General features: G+C 37.9%; 1 protein-coding gene across 2 annotated transcripts in view; it reads right to left on the bottom strand.

The window, feature by feature from the left end:
* Positions 1-7,139: 7,139 nt before the first annotated feature.
* grapa (GRB2 related adaptor protein a) overlaps positions 7,140-22,064 on the bottom strand; it is a 40,978-nt gene continuing 26,053 nt past the window's right edge. For both annotated transcript variants that reach the window (XM_028041846.1, XM_028041845.1), the window contains exons 4-5: positions 20,394-20,562; positions 7,140-8,207 (exon numbers count right to left, since the gene is read on the bottom strand). In XM_028041846.1, coding sequence (XP_027897647.1) covers positions 8,022-8,207; positions 20,394-20,562 — 355 coding nt within the window. In that variant the 3' untranslated portion in view covers positions 7,140-8,021. The remainder of the gene's footprint in view (positions 8,208-20,393; positions 20,563-22,064) is intronic.

Genomic DNA, 22,064 nt, shown 5'->3' on the forward strand with positions numbered 1-22,064 from the left:
GTGAAGGGTGGAGTTCACATTTTTTACAATTCATTTTAGTCACAGTTACTTAACTTGACATGTCTTTATGTTACCACAACCATCTCTCTGCTTTATGACAATGAATTACATTTAATGACATCCAACATAGACACGCCCTCTTGTTCAGTGCCAACCGAGTGATCCAAAGCATTTTAATTTGAGCGTGTTTATGATTCAGTGTGAAAGAGAAACCAACAGCAACACAGAGATACATTTTTTATTATATGTAACACTTGATAGTCATTTTGTAAAACGTTATGAGAGTGCCAAACCAAACTGGCACACCTACCCTTGTTAGTCCTAATTTGCTAATTTATAGCTAATTTGCCTCAACACAGACATTTCTGTGATGTTTTTTTGATACCGGCTTTGAGGTGGGAAACAGCAGCTTACCTTCAGGTGCCCGGGATGCATGTTAGCCCTCTGACACATTGAAAGGAAATGAGGTAGCATTGTGCGTTCCAGCAGGATGTAAACAGACACCTTCCTTTTAAACCCGGCATCTAACAGATCTCTGAAGATGTCGACGTCAGTGAAGACATCCATCACCACGGCTATCACCTGGAAAAGCAAACATAAGTGCGTGCACGACTTTTATATCCCCCTGGGTCATCATAAATAATGTGTACCACCTGTTCAAGCTTTAAAATGTGCATATTAATGCACACATTGTGATGCTCTTAGATTTTAGCAGGTTTGAAGCCTTAGACTTTGCACATTATAATAGATCCCACACAAAATAATTGAAATTGCCATTCATTTGAAGCCATTCAAATGAGGGCAAATCATTCAACTGTCCATTGACAAAGCATTTCAATGAAGTAATCGGAGAATGTTTCATTCAAATAATTTTTCCTGGAGAACAGCTGCTATGGACTAAAACACGTCATAAACTGTGAGGCCTCGGATGAGTCAGTTGCATAAGCTGACTCATGCACATGCGCCCTGGCAGTGCATTGCACATGCTTATGCAAATATTCGGCTTAACATGCGTTAATGTTGCAGGGACGGTTTCAGTGTGAAGTACTTCTTTGATAAAACACCATAATCACGTTGCACCTTACTCTCTACTGACACTTGGTCTGCAGTGGACTATGGACTCTGGTCCTCACGTGATGTATACAGTTTGTCAGTTTTAATTTTGTTAAGTTTTGTTTTTTAAAATTGGGAACCTAGTTACCTGACAGTCTCTTTTAGGGCTGAGAAATCAAACTTATGTGAGAGTTTCCCATAATAAAGCCAAACAGAATGGTTTGGTTTGCTAATATGTGCACATTAGGCACACACTGGATATTCTGGTCATGGTGTATAGAGGTTTTAAAACAACTATTCTGAAAAAGGCAATGCTTTCCTTACAGATTGTAACTAAATTTGACCATTTCAAACATATCAGAGAATGTTTTATAAACTACACTATAGAATATTTGTAACCAAACAAGGGCAATTTTCCTAATAGTTATCTAACATCTTCCTAACGGTACAAGAAATGTCCATTTTTGTATGTTCACAAATAGAGTAAAGGGCCAAGATGTACCTTAAAAATGACTCACAATAATCACCATCATTAGTTGTGTTCAGTGATATTTTCTAATAAATGGACAAGCAATTGGGTAAAAAGAAACTTATTTGTTTCATTTTGTAATGCTCCTCTAGCCATGCCGCCCCGGGCAAAGAACCACATACCTCACAAAAAAAAGAAAAAAAGAATACAGCTATTCAGAGCAGAACAGGAAAAATATGGTATTCTATGAGATAAAAGAAAAACTAAATGTTCATTTTTACTTGTGCTCATTTTTATTTTATTTTATTTTTTGCTCATTTATCAAATAACAGAGATGATACAGAAAATATGACACTGAAGTAAACTGCAAACACCTACCTTCTGTGCCTGTGCAATCATTTTTCTGACCACTTCTTTGATGTGGGGCTGACCCTCCATCGGGGGCTGTGTGTACACTGTCGTGCGTGTCACCCCTCTGTACGACTCGCTGTCAGGCCAGCCCAGGTCCATTTGAGGGATAGAGGTGTCCGAAACGTCCGGCCAGTACTGCAACGACAGCGGCTCCGGCTCGCCCTCTCTCTCCCCGGAGAAAAGCTCCGCGTCCGGGTCAAAGGGCTCCAGAGCGGCGGCCAGTGTCTCCTGCTCCAGGTCGGAGAGGAAACCCCGCAAGCCGCGAGACTCCAGGTACTTGGCGAACGCCTCGCGACCATCCCGGAGGAGCGCTTCAAGCGCGAGACGCTGCTCCTCACAGTAGAAGAACTCCGGTTTGGACTCGTAGATCCGCGGGTTTACGTTGTTATCATCCAGGCACTGGATCTGGGATAGAGCCATTTCTTCGAGCTGAAAATATTTACCAGGTTATGGCACAGCTATGAACACTTTAAAAGTCTGCAGTTCTTCCAGTCTTCTTCAGACTTTTGGCAAAACAAATATCTTCATTCTCAGCATATTTGACATTTAGGACTTTGACCATGTCAGAACATACAGACAAAGTCGCTCCTATCTTCCAGTGGTGCGTTTTAAAATTCGGCCATTGCTGGTATGGAAAGGAGAAGTCACCCAGCAGATAGTGAGAGTGACATGCCTCTGGCTGCAACGCCTTACGGGACAGGTGCCACACTAACAGGTAAAAAAAAAAAAAAAGCACCCACCCACGCGTGACGTGTTAAGACTTTCCAAGCAGCGGCTTGTTTCACGAACTTTGAATGGCATAAAAATGATGGATGGAGATATGCCGCCCTTATTCTTAGTCTCATTAAATCATTAGCCGCCAGCACATCTTAGAATGTGTTGTTATACCTGTTCCCTCATGTTTAGTTTTTTTTTTATTTTGCAGGAAGAAATCTGCACCAACCAGTTTTTAAAATACTAAAATGAAGAAGATAATTACATTTTTTTTGGACAGAGCACAATAATAATTATAGTCATTCCAGAAAGTAACCCTGTGGATTTTTTTTTTTTACATAAACACAAGAAATTATTTTATAACCCTACACAGTCTTTAAACCTTATTAGTTTGATGACTTGTTGCAACAGTATTCACTCCCCTCATTTTGCATTAGAACAACCCAGTCTCCACAAATATGGCAATTAAAAGTTAATAGCGGTTTCATTTACGCAACTCCTCTCTTCCAAAGTACATGCTTTTGAAAATACAGCTGTCAAAACAAATATATCACATATGGATTTTTGTTTAATATTCCAATAACCAGATTTAATCTCAAATAACTGTTTTTAGGTAACACAGGCCAGCATAATTTTTTACTTCACTGTGTAATAAAAAAGGGGTCAACAGGATGGTTCAGGAGTGTCACTTTGGGAGCTCTAGACCTCACAGAAATGGCCAGTGATAAGTGGTGCACATATTTTTAGCAGACTTTAGGTGCACATGTGTAATATGGCTGTGATGACTAGAAACTTTATTGCATGCAACAACAACAAAAAACTGTCCTTTCAAATTTATGAAACTGAAAAAGCAGCCATCCTATAGCATTTCCCTGGAGCTTATTAGAACTGGTGTAGAGGAAAAGAAGCAAAACTTTTTTTTTTTTTTTTTTACATATTTTGCACTCTATAAGCACATTTTCCAAAGTTTTAATGTCTTATTTTATTCATATTTGAGTCATGTTCATATTTGAATTCATTTTTTTTGACATTTATTTTTGCTTCATGCACTGCTGAAATTGGACATCTATGACCTTTTCAACTTTTTCAGGCTGTTTCCACACTTATGACAGGCTGTTGGAGAGCACTTCAGACAGTCTGCTCATGTCTATGGCACAGTGGGCTGACATAGTGTCAGTGCAGGGGACTCCTCTGTAGAAACTTTGTGCCTTTGGGGGGAAAAGTGTTCAAATTGGCTTCAGGCTATGACATCGTGCCATCCTTTCTTAAAGTGCTCTGGGAGCGACATACATTCATGGAATGTGATTTGATATGACAATCTGCTGCACAGACTCTATTTAAGAATTGATGGTGCAGAACATCTGTTACCATTTTGCAGATTGTTCGTTGACTTCGTGATGAGGAACATCTGAGAAATCTTCATAGCAAACTCAGCTTCAAGATTTGGAATAATACAGTTGCAAAAGCTACAGTTTTGCCCTTTGCCTACATGAAAATAGTTTTTGGTAAAAAAAAAAAAAGGAGACATCTAAAAAGTTTTGCATGTTATGTTATTTTTGTCCTCTGTTACAGGCATTTCTCGACTTGGCAAGCAAATATTTCTCACCTCCACAAAAGGTCAAGACCAATGGAGGAAACAAACTGTGATCCATTTAAAGCCGACCAAAAGTAGCAGGTGAGAACACAACCCTTGTTCTGGAAATGCCATTCACATGAAAGACTATCACGTCTCTAAGACTGGAGTTGCTTAAAATGGTAGAAGTCCACGTTAGTCTTTGCACCCCTCAGACTAGCTGTTAGCTTCTGTCTTTAGGGGCCAACTAACCTGCAGGTTTCACTTGGGTCTATTAGGGGGATGAGGTACTGATTCATCAACTTTCTTAGCAGAAGAAAACACCTCTGCAATGACTCAGTACAGTTGTCATGTGTTGTGTATTTAGTGCCACCATTTCAATGGGAGCTCTATCATTTGAAATGTCAGTGCACACAGACTGTGTCACAAGAATGTGGGAGGTAAAGCCCGACATGCAGGGGGCAGACAGGAAGGTATGAATTTCCCCTTTCTGTCCTATTTAAAAAACAAAGTTCTGAATAAAACAAGCTTTTTTGTTGTTGAAAATCTAAATAATTCAAAACAAATATAGAAGATTTCCACAGAATAAAAACACATTGTATTTGGGTGGGCTATTTATTGTGTGACTCCTCTTGCCTTGGCTTTAGTATTTCATAACTTTAGGTGAAATTAAAAAAAAGTGTAATTAAAAAAACGTCTTGATGAAGATTTTCTCATATGCTGAGAAAAAACTAAATCCATCAAAAAACAATCAAGAATAGCATATTTTTGGCCTTAGAAGCCAAAGCTGTACTAGAATCTCAGTGTGTCAAAGTGCTTCTTTACAGAGCTGTTCTCCAAAATTAATATGCCTTTCTTTACTGGGAATTATTCAGCTGGAGGCCAGTGTGTATCATAAACTGGTTCAGTTTTTTTTCTAGAATAGCAGTGATGTCACACCTCACACACCTGCCTTCGCTGTTTGCATTCTAAAACTTTTTTGCTGATGATTTTCTTTGTGTTTCTTCCTCAGTATAGGCCATCGTTCCCCTTTATTCTGGATCGTCTTGTTTTTCTCTTCTTGCCATACCCCAGATTTTTTTTGTTGTCATTTTTCTCATCATAATCACAGCCTGTTTGACTCTGCCTCATCAAGCTACTTTTCCCCAATGCATTTTGCTTTGTGACAGTGAAGTTTAGAGCTTTTACACTGTATGAGACATGTATCTATTGCCACACAGAGACTTCAAAGTGGCTCAGCAGCTTCCAAAAGTATCAGAGGAAGATTACAGCTATTCTATTTGTGGTACACCTTTAACTTCTTTGTTCTCCCATGCTCTCCTCCAGAATGGTGTTAGTTTATTGACTACCTGTCACAGGAGAGCCAGAGGTGACTCTTTGAAGAGGGGGAAAAAGGCTGGTTTGACAAAAACAACACAAGGAGAAAAGAGCGTAAAAGGAGAGCAAATTCAAGCGATTCAGTCTCTGGGAATTACAGACTACAACCCTGCTGCTGCCAGCTTCAATTCAAACAGAGAGAAATTGTTGCTCATGCACCGTCAGAGAGCTCTCTGGATAAAGTTTGACCTGATAATATGTTGATAACACGAGCGGACTGGAGTGAGCTCTCCTCTGACTCATCATCAAATACAGAAGATGAGTTTATTGACAAGTCAGACTTTTTTATTCATATGCTGTTTGCTTTGAAATTGACTGCTGGTCTGTTCACTATATATATGTGGCATGAATACTTAAATCATAAATTACTTTTGACCAGCGATTACATCTAGAAATCGAAGACAATCAGACATTCTGGGTTGAAGAAACACTGAAAAATCTCTGGAGAGAAAGGAACCTAGGCCAGTAAATTTGTAATAGTGCTTGTGAATGACTTTAGTGATCAACGCATTATGAATATAACCCGTCTTCAATTTCATTTCTCTCCACTGACCTGTCAGTAATTTCTTCATCATTTCTAATTGTCCAAGCACTAATTGTCTGACAGCACTCTTAGCAATTAGTTGCCCACCATGAACATGTTTGGCAGAGATTCAATGAGTTGTTTACTTGCTCTGAATACCAAATATCATAAGGTTGAAGATAATGCTCAAAATATAGCACCCTTTGGTATCCACTCTATAATTTGCAATATGGTCGAAAATACCAGAGTAGATATTTATGAATATCTATTTAGGAATATATTTATGAGAGTAGCTTTGATGAAAGCATAATCCACATTTGCAACTTCAGTGATTAAGATGGCTGTGTAAAGACAAATGATTTGGTTGGTGCCTTTACTGGTAGTGAATGGATGAGGTTTCTCAGAATCAGATTAGTTTGTGCTCTTATTGGAACGTATGAGTGAAAAGTACTAAAGCCACTTAAATGAAATAACATAATATTGTTTACTCGTCCTCTAAAGTCACAGTAAAAAGAAAGTACACCTCCAGTTAGTTCCAGAGTCCTAAGGTAAATAAGAGCTCATCTCTACCAGGTCCTTCAATTATTTAAATCCCACCTGAGGTGTACAAGATCCCACACCACAGATGTCAGCGTGTCATTATTTATTCAACAAAGTCAGAGTGGAAAAGTTTGATAAAAAAACAAAACAAACAAAAAACCAAACAGAAAAAATGGAAAAACCCTAGATGTGACCAAAATGTGAAAACAGAATGTTAAGGGGATGTATTTTCTTTTTACAATAACTGTACTGTCACCATTTGAGTCTTGTTTTGCAATCACCCAATTTTTCCCCTGGTTGTAGTTTTATTTATATAGAGATTTAGCAGACAAAAAAGCTGTAAAAATAAACCTACTTAAAGCCAAAATATATGCTTCTATATCTTTTAAATGTAATTGGTTGCATTTTTTTTCAAAATTTTCTCTTTTTTAAGTGTAACACTATTAAATTGTGACTTATAATTATTGCAAAAGACAAACTGAGGACTAATATTTTCTTTTATTTATCTTATGCTAAGAGAACAGGTTCAAAGATGTGAATGTATCAATTTGTTTAATTGATTTCAGCCCAAGTTCATATTGTAAATGTTGTCAAATGTTTCCTTCCGGTAATGAATAATTCTATTTACAATATATGCTTTTTTATAGAACACATATGAGTAGGAATAAATACATGTACAGAAATGGACGGTGAACAAAATAAGCTCATTATATTTTAAGCAGTGTATTTTCAATACTGTATCATAACCGAGTCCTCACTGCACTACGGAGGACTTCCTTTAGTGGTTCATAATCAACGCTCTACAAAGACATACCATACATGCCCACACACAAGCAACAAGTCCAAACTCAGTCAGATTTGCATCTAAACTCCCTGTAACAGACAATCTTCTCATACAATGGCCTTTGAAGTCGACAGGTTTGTTTGTCGTCATCTCCAGATGTTCCTTACAAATAATCAGCCTCAGAGTTTCTGCTCTTCACTGGATGTCTTTCTGAAGGATACTGGAAAAAATCTGCAGAGGGAAAAACTTCCTCGGGGCCTTCACTTGTCACCTTGGCAAGGGTTCACCAACTCTTGTAAAGATAAAAGAAATAATTACGCCTGGGATCATGTGCGTTTTTGACTGTCACTTTTATCGTTGAGATGAAGAATCAAGCGGAAGAGAGTGAAAGCTGAGATGACCTAGACATAAGAGGAATCAGTTCATTAAAGCCTCAGTCAGTCATTCACTCCAGAGGTCAGTGGGAAGCCGTGGAGAAGGAGAGCAGTGTTTGTTTTTTACGGGGTGGAAGTTTGGGGTCACGATGCCTGGTGGACAAACCCTCGGGTAATAGCCGTGTCTTTGTCATCATATGGGGTCACTGGTATTGATAAATGGGCTGGACGTACTCGGGGGGGAAGTAGCCCACTCGTCCGTGACAGCGACCCCTCCAACGTACCGAGTCAGAGCAGTCAACAAGTTCGATGACATCTCCACGCACCAAGCGCAGCTGCGATGGGTGGTGGGGGTTGAAGTCGAAGAGAGCATGGGCGTGATGGGGACGCTGGGGGAAGAAGAAAGAAAGAGAAACGTTTGTTAAAATTGCTGAGAAACTCCCTTTATAAGCAAGAAAAGAATATGAGTGGAATGCCATTTTGAAAAGTTGAATTTCCGTCTCCTGCAGTAGTGAATGGTGGGAATTTGGTGGCCAGCAAAACATTTTTAAGGAAGCAGAGAACAGCCGTTCTTTAGAAAATCCATAAAGCAGCTTTTAAACAATAATTTTATTCATTAGACAAACAGTGAATACAAAGCTTATCTCATGCTATGTGGAGAAACTAATCACCTTTCTTTGTGAAATTATGAATTAACTTTGATAAACCAATGTTGTTGTTTTTTTGTTTAATTTACCTGGCCACACTGAGGCCTGATTTCCGCTAGACCAGAACACTCAGCATATTACTTAAATAGAGGCTAAAAGATATTAAAAGATGCTAAACAGCAACACATCTTAATAAATTCAAAAGGAGATGAGAAACAGCTAAAGTACTGCAGGGACCTAAAATGCCGGCCACGGGAGCCACGCAGGGCCGAAACCAGAGCTGATGAAGAATAACAGAAGTCTTGTCAAATTTGTCAAATATTTGGTAAACTTCAAGATTTATGGGAAAATTATGCTGTGGACTAATGAGAGAAAAGTCAATTTTCCTATAGGCATGCTCCAATCACACTTAGAGTAAAACTAACACAGCATCTCAAATGCATATGACAATATACGGTACTGTAATTATCTGTGGCCGCTATGCTGCTTCACAGCTATATATTCTCTAGTAGAAAATCCTGAAGGAGAATATCATCAGCTTGTGACCCTTAGCTGAAGTGCACATGGATTATGCAGCAGTACAATCATCTGAAGCAGCGATAAGTGGGCCAAAATTCATCCCTCTGATGTAAAAGACTCATCGCTACTCATCGTAAAACGCTTGATGACAGCAGTTGGAAACCAATGCTGGCTGAACCAGTTACTAATTCTGGGAGTAGTTACTTTTTTTAACACAGGACAAGTTAGGATGGAAGTTTTTTTTATCCCCTTAGTATGTTAAACTATAATTTGAAGAACAGCATTTTTAAACTGCTAATGTTACCTTTGTCTGATATTAAAATATGTAAAAAAAACAATTGAAGTATGACTTTCAATGCCTTTTTTAAGCAAAAAAAACCTTCAATATATTCACTTTTCCCTGATGCAAATATCTCGTTAAAATGTCCTAACAATATTCATTTTTAATCCAAGCTTTTTGGGTCATTTCAGATATCTATTTGAAAAAATGGAACAATGTGTAATATTTATGGACATCAAGGGACTACGCTGCATCTTTATTTCCTTCTTTTGTTCCAAGTTTGCCAACAAAAATTTTATTTATTTATTTTTGCTATGAGTCTGTGTTAGTCCCATAATGTAATGTAATGTCCACTGTAAAACATTACAAGTAGGAAATAGGAAATGTTTTCAGACAAATATTAATTATTAATCAATTATAAGTTTGACGTAAAAGCAAACGTGATTTAAGTGTAAGTGTGACTCAGCACTATTCCCACTGACACATTTCAAGAAAGAAACATACAATGAGTGGAGAGTCTGAGTCACTGGAGACCAGCCCCATGCATGTAGGAGGGCTAAGCCACAGCAATCTGGGCTGAGTATCATGTGATTTAATTAAATCCAATTAAATTTCTGCTGCACAACAACTTATAGCATGTCTTCAAAACCTTTTATTTGTCTTGTTTATTTATTTATTTATCATAATGGACATTAAAAACATACGCTTAATTAATTTCAACTGGAAATCACAGATTGCTTTTTTGCCTCCTTAAGACTCTTTTAAAACAATCTGGTGTCAGAAGTATTGCAACACATTTCATGAAGTCATAACTGTGCCTTGCTGTATTTTTATTTCTAATCTTCCGACTACAGTTAAGATCTTTTATTCCCCATCATTATTTTTTAAAATTTTCTCCCAAAAAAACAATTTTTCAAAGGGACTGGAAGAGAAAACTCTCGACTGAAGAAATGGTAAAACTCAGAATAGTTTTTGTTTTTCATCTTTGGAGAGGTATTATTTAATTCAACATCCACAACCCGGTCCAGAATAAAGAGAATGCTGCCTCTGTGAAGTACTCTAACTGTATTTTTTATTTTTTTGGATCAGATATAATAACAAAAAAATACATTTACATTTTAGTAAATCAGCCAAATTATTAGGATTATTAAGAGAAAAGTAAGATGTTCTGTTTCGGATAGGCGAGCGTATGACACAACGCTTTTGATGTGGAAGCTGGTTCTGAGGGAAGAGGAGTCAAAGGTTGCTATTTTCAGCGTGAGTGAGGTGTTTAAAAATAAAGTCGGTAGAAGCACAGAGACGGAAGAAGCTACTGAAATGAATATTTTCAACTTAGGTATGTTGGTTGTACATTCAAGCTCCAACACATAGCTAGACACTTCTGGGGCTGCTTGTCATTACAAACCTTTGCCATTTGCAGTTTTAATCATATTGCTGTTTTAAGTCCTAAAAATTCTGATTAGAGAACCTTTTCTTAAATTGGTGAAGGAAGAAATTGACTCTGAGTCAATAGATATTCAGTTGGTTCAAAATAATAGACCAAACTTACTGTGTTTTGTTCATTTTTAGATTTCAAGCTCTGTCATGGAAGAAACCAGACTTGAAAATATTGGTAGGCTTTTCAAAAGTCTCCAAATTAAGAAAAGTATGTGATCTCTAAAGAATAGTAAGGAACTCTATAAGGGATATTTACAGTTGGACATGTTTAAATAATGTTTAAATAGTCCATAGACATTTCGATAAGGCCTAAAAGTACACTTGATATGTCTAAATTGTTGTGGGTTTTGTTTAGTTTGTTTTGAAATTTGAATGAGCTGAGCACAAGCTATCTGGATTAACAGGAAACTGTCATTAATCGTTGAGCTACGCAATCATTAAAGGGAGAAATACTCATTGCTAATATAAGACAGTAAAGACAGTTTAAAATATCAACCACAAACTTTTTTTAGTTTTGTTCAAAATTCCATAAACTCTGTTTTACAGCGATCATTATTTCACACATGTGCTGGGATGTTTTGTCTCTCCTAGTAAAATAATTACTAGGAGCTGAAAGGCCAGAAAAAATATTTGACATATTATTTTTATATCTTCTCATGTAGCAGCTTTTAAAGATGAATATGAATTGAATAAAATTAGTGCCAAAAGGTCAAAGCTTTATATAACTGGAGAGTGAGATCTCTAATTTTGACTCATTGGAGGTGAAAAACATAGTTGTAAATGTAATGCTGTGGGTGTCAGAATGCAGGATATTTCCCATCTTTCTTGCATCTGTTTATATATGGAGCTGTTTGTCTGTTTTACTGTAGTTAAAAATATTTCTCAGGAATGAGGGCATAGCGACAAGCAATCTCCTACATGTCAAACTAATCAAAGAAAGAAAAACAATTGTTTTCTTTTTCCTCCTTGTGTAGACAAAACCTCTTTCAGTCCCTCTACTCAAAAAACGTATAATTTATTAAAGTTCTTGAATCTTGCACGCTGTTACTAAACAACTGCTGGTGTTGCACAGCAAATCTCAATTAGGGAAAATATTTTAGATCGCAGCGCAGCTTTCTGGTCCAGCCTGACGAGCAGCATGTGCTTTCATAAAAATTTCATCATCTTCTTGAAGCATGAAAGTTACACAAGTCCGACTTTAAAAAGTGTCAGAATATAACTTGAAAAGGTTACAACAGGAAAGGTGCTTTTTAATATAGAACGACAAGCCTGACGGTCAGATATGCACATCTACAGAAAACGGCGATAAGAAACATCAGCAAAACATCTGGGGCTCTGATGGGGGGGAACTGAATTCACTTCAGTCCTCAGATGGCGAGCTTTCTCTGTCTCGCTGTGTTTTCTTTGAGCTTAAACAGAAGTAGTGCTTTTCTTCTCCCCTGATAGCCGGCCTCCTCTGATATGTGTTGACTGGTGAAGTAAAAGCAGTTTAAGAGCAGCAGAATAAAAGCGGCTATTTTCGGAGGGAACATCTTAAACGTAGCTAACCTCTTAGCTGTCAGCTGCGCTCCCGCAGAGGAGAGCGGATGCGGTATGAGCTAGGGGCGAACTGAGAGGCTGAAAGGAATACTAATGCTGCTTGAATACATGTGTGTCAATGTGCCAAAGTATCATTGCAAAAATTCTGGATATTAGGGGACTGTAGGTTTGTCTGTTTAGTACTCAGGCTGAAGGTTATGGTTCACATGCACAGGTAAGGAGAAACAAAACCAAGAATAAATCTGAGTAAGGTACAAAAACTAGGATCAAAAGACAGAGTTATGGGGTGCAGTGGTGGCGCAGGGGTTGGGCACAACCCACAGATGGATGCCTTAGACCTCCACATGGCCGTCCGCAGGTTCAATTCCCAGCCTGGTGACCTTTGCCGCATGTCTTCCCCCTTCTTTCATTACCCACTTTCCTGTCAATTTATTATCAAATAAAGGCCTCTAGAGCCAATAAAACCTTAAAAAAAGACAGTTTAAAAGCCACCAACTCGCCCCCATATTCATAACTCATGTCATGATTAAATCTAAATTTTAATATTGCTGCACACAAACTCAATCTGTTTGTTTTGCAAAGTGTCATGAGATGGCGTTATTGTGAGACGGCACTATATAAATAAAACCAATTTAAATCTAATTTGACTTTTTTTATTGAATGAAAACATGAAACAAACTATTTTAAATATATATAAGTATATTTTCAAAATATATTTAAATTTTAAAACCCGGTTCAATTCTATTCTAATTGCTAAAAAAATATTAAATACAACTTTGGGGGCGTCACTGTTAAGAGCTACCGCAAACTCCTGGTTTTGAAAAGTGCCACCCCAATAAAGTTCTAGCTTTATTGGCTGTTATTTGGCAAGATGTGGAATATTCAATGTATATTAATATTTTTTGCAAGGTACTACATGCTGCTTGGGAGTGATAAGACACAAGCTGGAGCCGTGTGAGCGTCCTTGTGTGGACACGTGAGTGACGATTAAAGAATGGCCCATTCTTTTTTTCTGTGCCAGTTTGTGATTAGTGATAGCTTGGAAAGAGTAACAGGACCCATCAATTTTTGGCATCCTTTTCACGATCCACTTCAACCCGGAAAGAGCACTCACAGTGGTACAGTTTAATTAGTAATGTGAACAGGCTGTGTCTTTGTTCTAATTTTGTCTCCACATTTTTTCACCCATGATATTTAAGGCAGAAAATAAAGTCTTTCATCATGTTTGTGTTTCAGCCATGAAAAGAAAAAAAAAAAACAGACTGATGAGGGATACATGACAGAAAGGTCAATTTTTTTTTTTTGCTTCGACAGGTTTTTGTTTGAAAAAGAAAACTTAGTGGAACAGGAACAGGGGGATATAAAGGATGAGGTGGGGTAAAATATGAAAAAGAAAAGGCTGAAAATTATTTTCTATTCTGCTGTGCACAGATAAAAAAAAAAGCCATGTAATGAGCTGGGAAAGATTTAGTTTGGAAGGACTGACAGCACAATGGGGATGACAATACAAAAAGAGGGATACGCAATTAAAGCAGTATTCAGTTAATTTGTGTCTGTGAAACTGGCCCATATAGCAGAAACAAAGAAAAAGTAATCCTGTAATTAAGTGATTTGGGGTTCATCAACATCAGAAGTATTTTTTTATGAGATTTATAATTTTATTAACTTTTTTTTAAATTAGCAGCAAAACAGCAACTTTCCTTCAGAAATTATCTATATCTTATGTCACAATAAGCAACAACATGAGGATGCTTTCAATGAATATGTTAATACCGCAGTGCTTTTGTTTCAGCTTTCCTTCTTAGGAGCATCAGCAAAAAAATAACTCTTCTTTGCTTAAGAACTCTGTATACTTGTGGTCAACAAGTATACAGAGTTAATGTTCTTAATATTAACCTATTTATTAACCAATTTTGAAACTACTGAGCAGATATTATTGTGATTACAAGCCCAAACAATTGTAACCTTACAAATAAAAACCGGATATATCATAAACAATTGTGAGACTTCGTTTTTCTACATTCCTGCTGAGAGTAGCTGTGCTGCAGTACCAATGCTAGCTTGTCTGTTAGAAACGACATCAAGGGAAGCATATGTTTATGTTAATTTACAGATGAAAATATTTTTGTTTTTCTAATTACTTTAAGAGAAGCAAAAAAGAAAAGCTCCTCACTTTCCTCCCATAAGGCTACAGAGTTTGAAAAAAATAGATGGAGGGACTTTTATGGGAAGATTTCACCAGGCTGTAGAGTGATGAGTAAAGTCAAGTCAAGGTCATTAATAAACCACATAAAGATGTTGCAACTCTGAACTAAGCTAACTCAGTCTACTCAGTTTCAGCGCACATTAATTGCCATTTATTAAAAACACTGCCTTATCATGAAACAAAGTAGATGTGGTTTATTTTCTTGCATCAGTGGCTCCCGCTGGATCGAATCAGACTGCCACTCTATTTAGGTCGTACATTTTATCTGCCTCGCATGTGACAACTTTCGTTTTTGTGTGTTTAAGCTCCATCGCGGCGCCCTCCAGCTAAATTCCTCCCGTGCACCTGCTCCAGATGTCCCCGTTACGAGAACTGAACGCATTCCCTTCCCAGTCACTTGAATCACACAGTGTGATCACGAGGCAATTTTTTTAAAACAAGAATTACATTCGCAATAAATCTGACTGGGAAAACGGAACGCTTTTCCTGGGAGTTTAAAACCAGTCGTGTTCATCTGAACATCATCCGGCTACAAAAGCAACAGTTTGGCTGCTCTCAAAAACTGGGAAAACAAAACAAAACCAAAAGCAAGCCCTGTATTTCACTCTTACTATTGCATATCAATAACTAGATCTGAAATATAAAATGCAGGATTTCAAAAAGTTGATGGAAAGCTTAAGTCCAGCCTTCCTAAATGTCACACAATCGCGTTTCATAACATTGGGGTGAAAAGAGCTGTCTGAGTCTGAGGGACCAGATTTACTGCAGTAAATCTCCCCCATCTCAAAGATCAATATCTGTGGCTCATCTTCAGATGAGCATACAGCCCCTGTATTCAACACATTCTATATTCTTTGCAGTTATTACTGCTTTTTTGTAGTTTTTTTTTTTTTTTTTTTCCATTTTATAGACACAGAATACAAATTAAATGGGGAAGAGATTTTATAACAAAGTTTAGTTTAAAAAAAGTCTTCCACCATTGCTTCCTTATCCGATCATCTTTAAAATGCTACAAAGCCGTAGTGACTGGCTATCTGCGGGCTACACTAGCGCCTTCTCCCTTCTGCTCCTTTTCCTGCATGCACTCCAAAGGGAGCTTCTTTTTAAGGCCATGGTTGATATCTAAAGGAGAAAATAAATTGTTGAGCTGCGGCCCGACGCGTCCGCAGGACTGAAATAGCAGATGGCATCAGAACAGACAAGGCTCCTTGATATATGTGGATCGTGTTTTTGAGCTGCTTTGGACCGACGCTGTCCTGACAAGGTTCAGAAAGATGTGAGTGCGTTAAAAATAAAACAAATTTTAAAAGAAATCTTATATTTTTATGAGTTGTGACATGTTTTCTCTGCAGCCATACCTCTGTTTGCTTTATTGGACTGGAGTTCAAGTATATTTAACCTCTTTGCCTGCTTGTTTAAAGAATTTATTTTAGCATAACAATTTATGTAAATCATGCACAGCAGATTTACAAAAACAAAACTATGTTTGTCTTGTTTCGAGGAAGTGAAGAGTTTTTCCGGTAATCTTTTTCTGCTTTCGTTAACACATCAAAGTATACTTGCCATGTGTAAAATTCTTGGTCAATTCTTTTCAAAGTTCTTTTTATATATCATCCAATTTGGATAATTCAGAAATTTGATAAATAATCCCAATAATCCAAAATTTGTTGTAGCTTTAAACTTTGATTATTGTTTTAGGCGCTTAAACTTGAAATTTATGTTTATCCAACGAGAAGATTACAATTTTGAAACGTGAAAACAACTTTCCTTGTGACATAGCATCATGTCTGGAATGAAAGACGGTCCTAAGAGTTTGTCTCACTTTCCTTAGAAGTATTTTGTGCTGTAATCAACATGGTTTCGCATTCAAGGTTAGGAATCACCAAGACATCCAACAACCTGAGCCAGAACCGGTAGTTCCAGTCCATGAACAACTGTCAGCTAAAATAACAGCTGTTTGCATTGAGATTTCCTCGTAAGCCAAGCCAAGAGACAAGAGTGTGAGAACTGCATGAGCAGTGAGTCATGCGTCAAGTCATGTTGCAGGTTTTGTGGCCTTTTTCGTATGTGGTAACCTTTGCAAATAAAAAAAATAATAATTAGGCCATACTTTTAGAAAGGTGACATTGTGGTAGCGATCTTGCCGGGTTAGCAAAACAAATCCCGCAGTGATGTATCTCAGACTATGCACCAGATGGATGGACGTTTTGCAACAGATCCATCTCTTTCATGATCTGGACTAAATCATCGTATTTGTCACCAACGTCAGCAGAAAAAGCTGCAACAGAAATGGCGAAAAACCCAAACAGCCAAGGGTAAATAGTTCTTGTGTACTTGCAGTTGTAAACAATCCACCCTAACATCACTGCCTCCATCTCCAGGCACACAACATTCTGTGCATTCTCTACTGGCTCGTTCACTTGACTGCCTGCTCCGCTGATCATGATGCTCCTCTCTAACAAGCCTTATATCTACCATACATCATTGAAAGTTATTCCAATTTGCAATAAAAACGTCCCGTGCTGTCACACATGAAGTAAAAAAATAGATTTTTTTTTTTTAAAGAGCATACAGCCATCCTGAAATACAAATGAAGAGCTTTTTATCGTATCAACTGAATTATAGACCAAATCAGAGAAACTAATTTGCCTTCTCTAATAATCCATATTTTCTTCAGATCATACTTTTTTCTCATTAAAATCCAAATCAAGTCCAAAGAGAAAATGGATTCTTGTTACTGGAGGGATTCATTTAACAATACATCCTGCCTTCCTAAGGTTTATGAGACCAAAGTCAATCACTATAAAACCAACTGGTCTTCTATGCTCTGTTAGAGGCGACCACACAGAAAAACAGGGATTTTATATTTGGTTTTTAACACCAGCATGATTAGCTCATCATCATGAGTGTATGAGATCAAGCTCTAACGAGTCATGTGACCTTTATGTTCCCTGTCACTTGCTGTTAGACCCTGACTTAAGGTGAGTGCAGCAACATGGTTATCTTACTATGAGCAAATTATTGTGACATATTTAATTACAGCCAATTAGAAGCAGCAGTTTTTGAACCTATGCTGGTCAAGGCTAAAAATGCATTCTGAAAGACTTTTATCACTGTGTTGTTTCAACTTAACACTGTAGTTCATGTCTGCACAGCTTAATTCTACTCAAGGTCACATTGCTGGCCACACATATCGACACCCATGGTAAAGATGTATAAAACGACAAAAAGTAAATAAATACGTTCTTGCATAATCCCACACTTTTTTGTGGTTAAATGAATAATTATTTTTATTATGCAGGTTTGCACGCTTGGATAGCTATTAAAAAAGGCTGATTATGTGATGAAGGCTACATTCCTGTGTTGATTTTTCCATAGTCTTTCGAATCATTGTCCTTTTCAAAGACATGAGGGCAATTTAAGGAAAAACATAAAAGTTTGGGTAAGGGGCTTTTCCGCATTGTCATCTGAAACACTCTCCTCAAGTGCAGCTGCAGTGAAAGTGCCAGTAGAGTTCAGCGAACTCTACACACCTACATTTGTGATGGTGGGAAACAAGACATTTTTTTTGGGATCATGAAAACCAGCTAACATGTAGATAGAATCTAATAGTTGCTATGGATAGTTGGTAACCCAAACGTGAAACTTCTCGCTACAGTTTTGAGGATTTTTTTTTTTTCTTCACAACCTTTCCGTCCTGCTCTCTGGGGGAGGTGGCAAAATAAATATGGGTCCTTGTTCAGCCACATAGCCGCTTGCTAAAAGAACTGAACCTCTCTGTCACACCATGTTAATTTGTAAAAACGTTAGCAAATGTCCTCAAATTGAAAGTTACACGTTTGTTTTTTAATCAAGTCAATGTAAAGTTGAGATTATGCTACCATAGTAAAGGTTAAAGTTATTTTAAGTAATATTTAAACATGAATAAAAGTGATTTTATGAAATTACAAATCGAAGCATGCAGTTGGAAAAGCATCTCCCCAACATAATATTTGTATTAGAGGGAGATATGACACAATGAAGAGCATAAACAAATGAGGAAGGAGATGAGGGAAGGAAGGACACAAGGAGACAAGAGAAGACGGACATAAGAAAGAAGGGAAGATCACATGGGATGCATAGAGGAAGATGGGCCATATACAAAATACAAAAAAGGAAGATAGAAGAATAAAAAAGGATCCAAAAAAAAGAAAAATAACACACGAATGAAACATTTTAAGGAAGGAGAGAAGGACACATTAAAGCAAAAAAGGAAGGACACTGAAGGAATGGAGTACTAAAAGAAAAAAGGTAGGAAAGAAGGATGGAAAGAGAGATTATAGGCACAAGGAGACAGAAAGAAAGCAATCAAAGAAGAAAAGAAGAGTGGGGGGTGTATAATAAAGTATTTAAGAAAGGAAGGACAAAAAGAAGCAGGGTAGACATTAAGACCAAGTGGATTATATATTTCAGACTGGCCAGAAAGCCTGCATTACACTCTGAAAGTTTATCCAAAAACTAAGAAGCCATTTAATAGAGTTTTTCCAAACCACATAAATCATCCTGGGTCTGACATGGCTTCCTTAGATAGAAACTTAAAATAATTAACTGATCTCACTGTACTGCTTGACCGCTATGATCAATAGGAATGTGTTTGTGATTGAATTGAAAAGATTTTCTTATAAAGTGACCCTATATAAAATATATTCTGAATTGGCGCTGTATAAACATAAATAAACTGATTTGAATTGCATCCCGCGTTCCTATTTTCATCTTCAGAGCTAATCTTTCCCCTGTGGAAAAACACAACTTATACTAAAACATCAGAAATAAGGCCAAAAGGCACGAATTCATCCTAATGCAAACCCATACTTTTCCACAAGGCAGCTAACCCTTTTCATTCAACCCTCATGTAGACAGGCGTACAGCAGCCACTTAATAAATTACCTCCAATAAGCTGGGTCCTGATCTCACATGTCAGCTAAGAGGAATAAATGTAACCTGATGAGTATTTCCACTCTGACATTGCTAGAGTGATACCAACGCGCTCTCAGCACCGCTGTGGATCAAAAAGCATCTGTAGTGACTGCGTAAGCCTACGGGTGCAGCTCGTCTGCCACTGACAGGAATAGCTGCCATGCAGTGCCAGCTTGTCTTCTAACGCCAGTCTAATCATCACCTTACCCCAGGGGATCGCCACCGTATACATATATCTATATATGTCTGTGAAGGAGTGGAAGAAGGTCTGACAGTGGGCGTCCCAGGGGGGAAAATGTGTTGAAGTGTAAATATAGGTAGCTAATTTATTCTTTTGCATGCGAGAAAGCCCATTTGCTGGTAGCTTAAAAAAAAAAAAAATCACTTTTCCTCGCCCGTGCCGCGTTCTGTCGTCTCAGCGACGGACTCTGAATGATTTCTGTGATCTTTCATTACAGGCAGCACCTTTAGATCAAACTCTGCCGTTGCAGTCGTCGAGCATGCGGAGCGCTCCTGGATCTGTCAGCTCCATTACTTAAAGCTCGTGCCTCGAAGTTGAAGCGAGATGAAAAATGAACTCTGTAAGTTGTGTGTTTGCTTACACCTTTAGGACATCAGACAGTAATTACTTTACTGCATCGCAAAGTTTCATCTGATTCTTGACGAGTGTGAGCACAAAGAAGAGTGATGAAGATAGCTGAGGGGAGCAGATGTTGTTTTTATGGTTTGGTGAGCATAGTGAAAAAAATGAAGTCTGCACACTTATGCAGATGGCTATTTTTTAAAGAAGACAATAAATATATTTAAAATTCTAAACTAAAACAAAAATCATGCCCAATAGGAAAAAAACCCAAAAAACTTAATCTAAGCATTTCTTTTCACTTGTTCAATTTGGGTTTGAAATGCTGAAGAAAAGCATAAATTTCCATGGTTGCCATGGTTAAATAAAAGCTGGGCAGAAAGAAAGAAACATTGAGTCATATATGCTCACCCTGGCGAATTGCTCGGGGTCTCTGAGAAACACTGTCCTCTCCTTAGCGATGCTGTTGCTGTGGTAAAACTCCACCAGCTCGTTGAGGGAGGAGAAGGCCTCGTCCCACACGTAGTACTGACTGCAGCGGTCCTGCAGCACCTTGAAGTGCTGAACGTGGTCCCCGTAACTGCGAAAGAGCAGAGTAGAGGCCAAATTAAGTGCTTCTCATTTACAAACTGATTGCAAATAAAATGTCAGCGTCCAAAGCAGTGCCAACATTGAAAACAATACACAGTAAAGTCATCTCGAAATGGCAACAACAAGGCAGAAATAAACAATCACAAATTTGACTAATTTTGGTTATGAACGTTCCTAATTCATTATCTCTGCTTTTCTGACTTCCTATAGCCATCAGTTGTGCTGCAGTGCTAATCCTACTTTGTCATTTCATAAGATACATAACCATAAAATGAGTTACTACTCTAAGTCGGAGGGATAATTCACTAAATCCAAGTCAGCTGTTCAAGTATCTTGTTCATGAATGGCGGTAGGATGGCGTTCAAGTATGCACAGACAAATTAGTGGGTGGTGAAGAAAGACCTGCGATGAAAAACAAATCTTTGACTTTTCCAGTCCATCCATGTTTTAAACCTCAACTACATTCATGGGATGCGGTCACTGACCCAAAGATTCTGGACAGAAGTGGCCAAAATGAGATTCCTCCATAGGGTAGCTGGGCTCAGTCTCAGGATTCTTGGTTTCCCCTCTTGGTGTTTTATAGCCACAATCCAAATATTCAATAAGTGAAAAAGGATGGATAATTACTTTTGAACCTAGTGCACTAATTCCCACTTTTCTGCCTCTTATAGAAATTGACAACCCCACCTAATCTAGATTTTTTTTAAATACAGGCAAATCTCTAATTTTGCTAGCAGTAGCTAAGAAACAAAATTTTTTCCTTCTCCTTTTTACCAGCGGTGAGCTTGGCTGTTATACAGGCGCTATATAACATGTGTTATATACTGTATATATATACTGTATATAGGCTGCTATAAGGGGGGGGAGCTGCAACCAAGTTGGTCCCCGGGTTCCAACACCAAAAGTCAAGACTGAAACCCATTTGGACGAAAAAGAGTGTCTTCACATCACAAGTTGTTTTTGGCAGACAATTCTTTCAGGTCCAGCTTTGGAAAGACACCAACACTATTGGCCTTTAGTCTGCAGAGATTTCCCTCTGGCTGCACAGCTGTCAGCTGTTGGAGCTGGCATGCATTCAGTGCAGTCTTATCCGTTTATCCCTTAAGAAAAAAAGAAAAAAAAAGGAACGCAGTGACCTTATTTCACATTTAGTTTAGTTGTTAATTGAATTTAGATTATAGGCTGCTTTGAATTAAAAGAACCAACAACACAAGAAAGAAAGACAAAAACCTGAAAGTCTGAATCAGTGGTGAGGAGGTGAATGCAATTAATAATTCAGCCTTTGCTTTTAGTGTGTGTGTGTGTGTGTGTGTGTGTGTGTGTGTGTGTCATTTCATGGTGCTAAAAGAGCACACAATGACATTTACCCGAGCTGCCCAGTGGGTTTGAGGAATTTTGTGCAAAGCAGATCATGCCAACCAAGTGTTTGTAACTCGGTCATAGTTTCAGCACACCCAAAACACACCGACTGCAGAGCTAAACAGAGGTCTG

Source organism: Xiphophorus couchianus, chromosome 16 (assembly GCF_001444195.1).
Source record: "Xiphophorus couchianus chromosome 16, X_couchianus-1.0, whole genome shotgun sequence".
Lineage (NCBI taxonomy): Eukaryota > Metazoa > Chordata > Actinopteri > Cyprinodontiformes > Poeciliidae > Xiphophorus > Xiphophorus couchianus.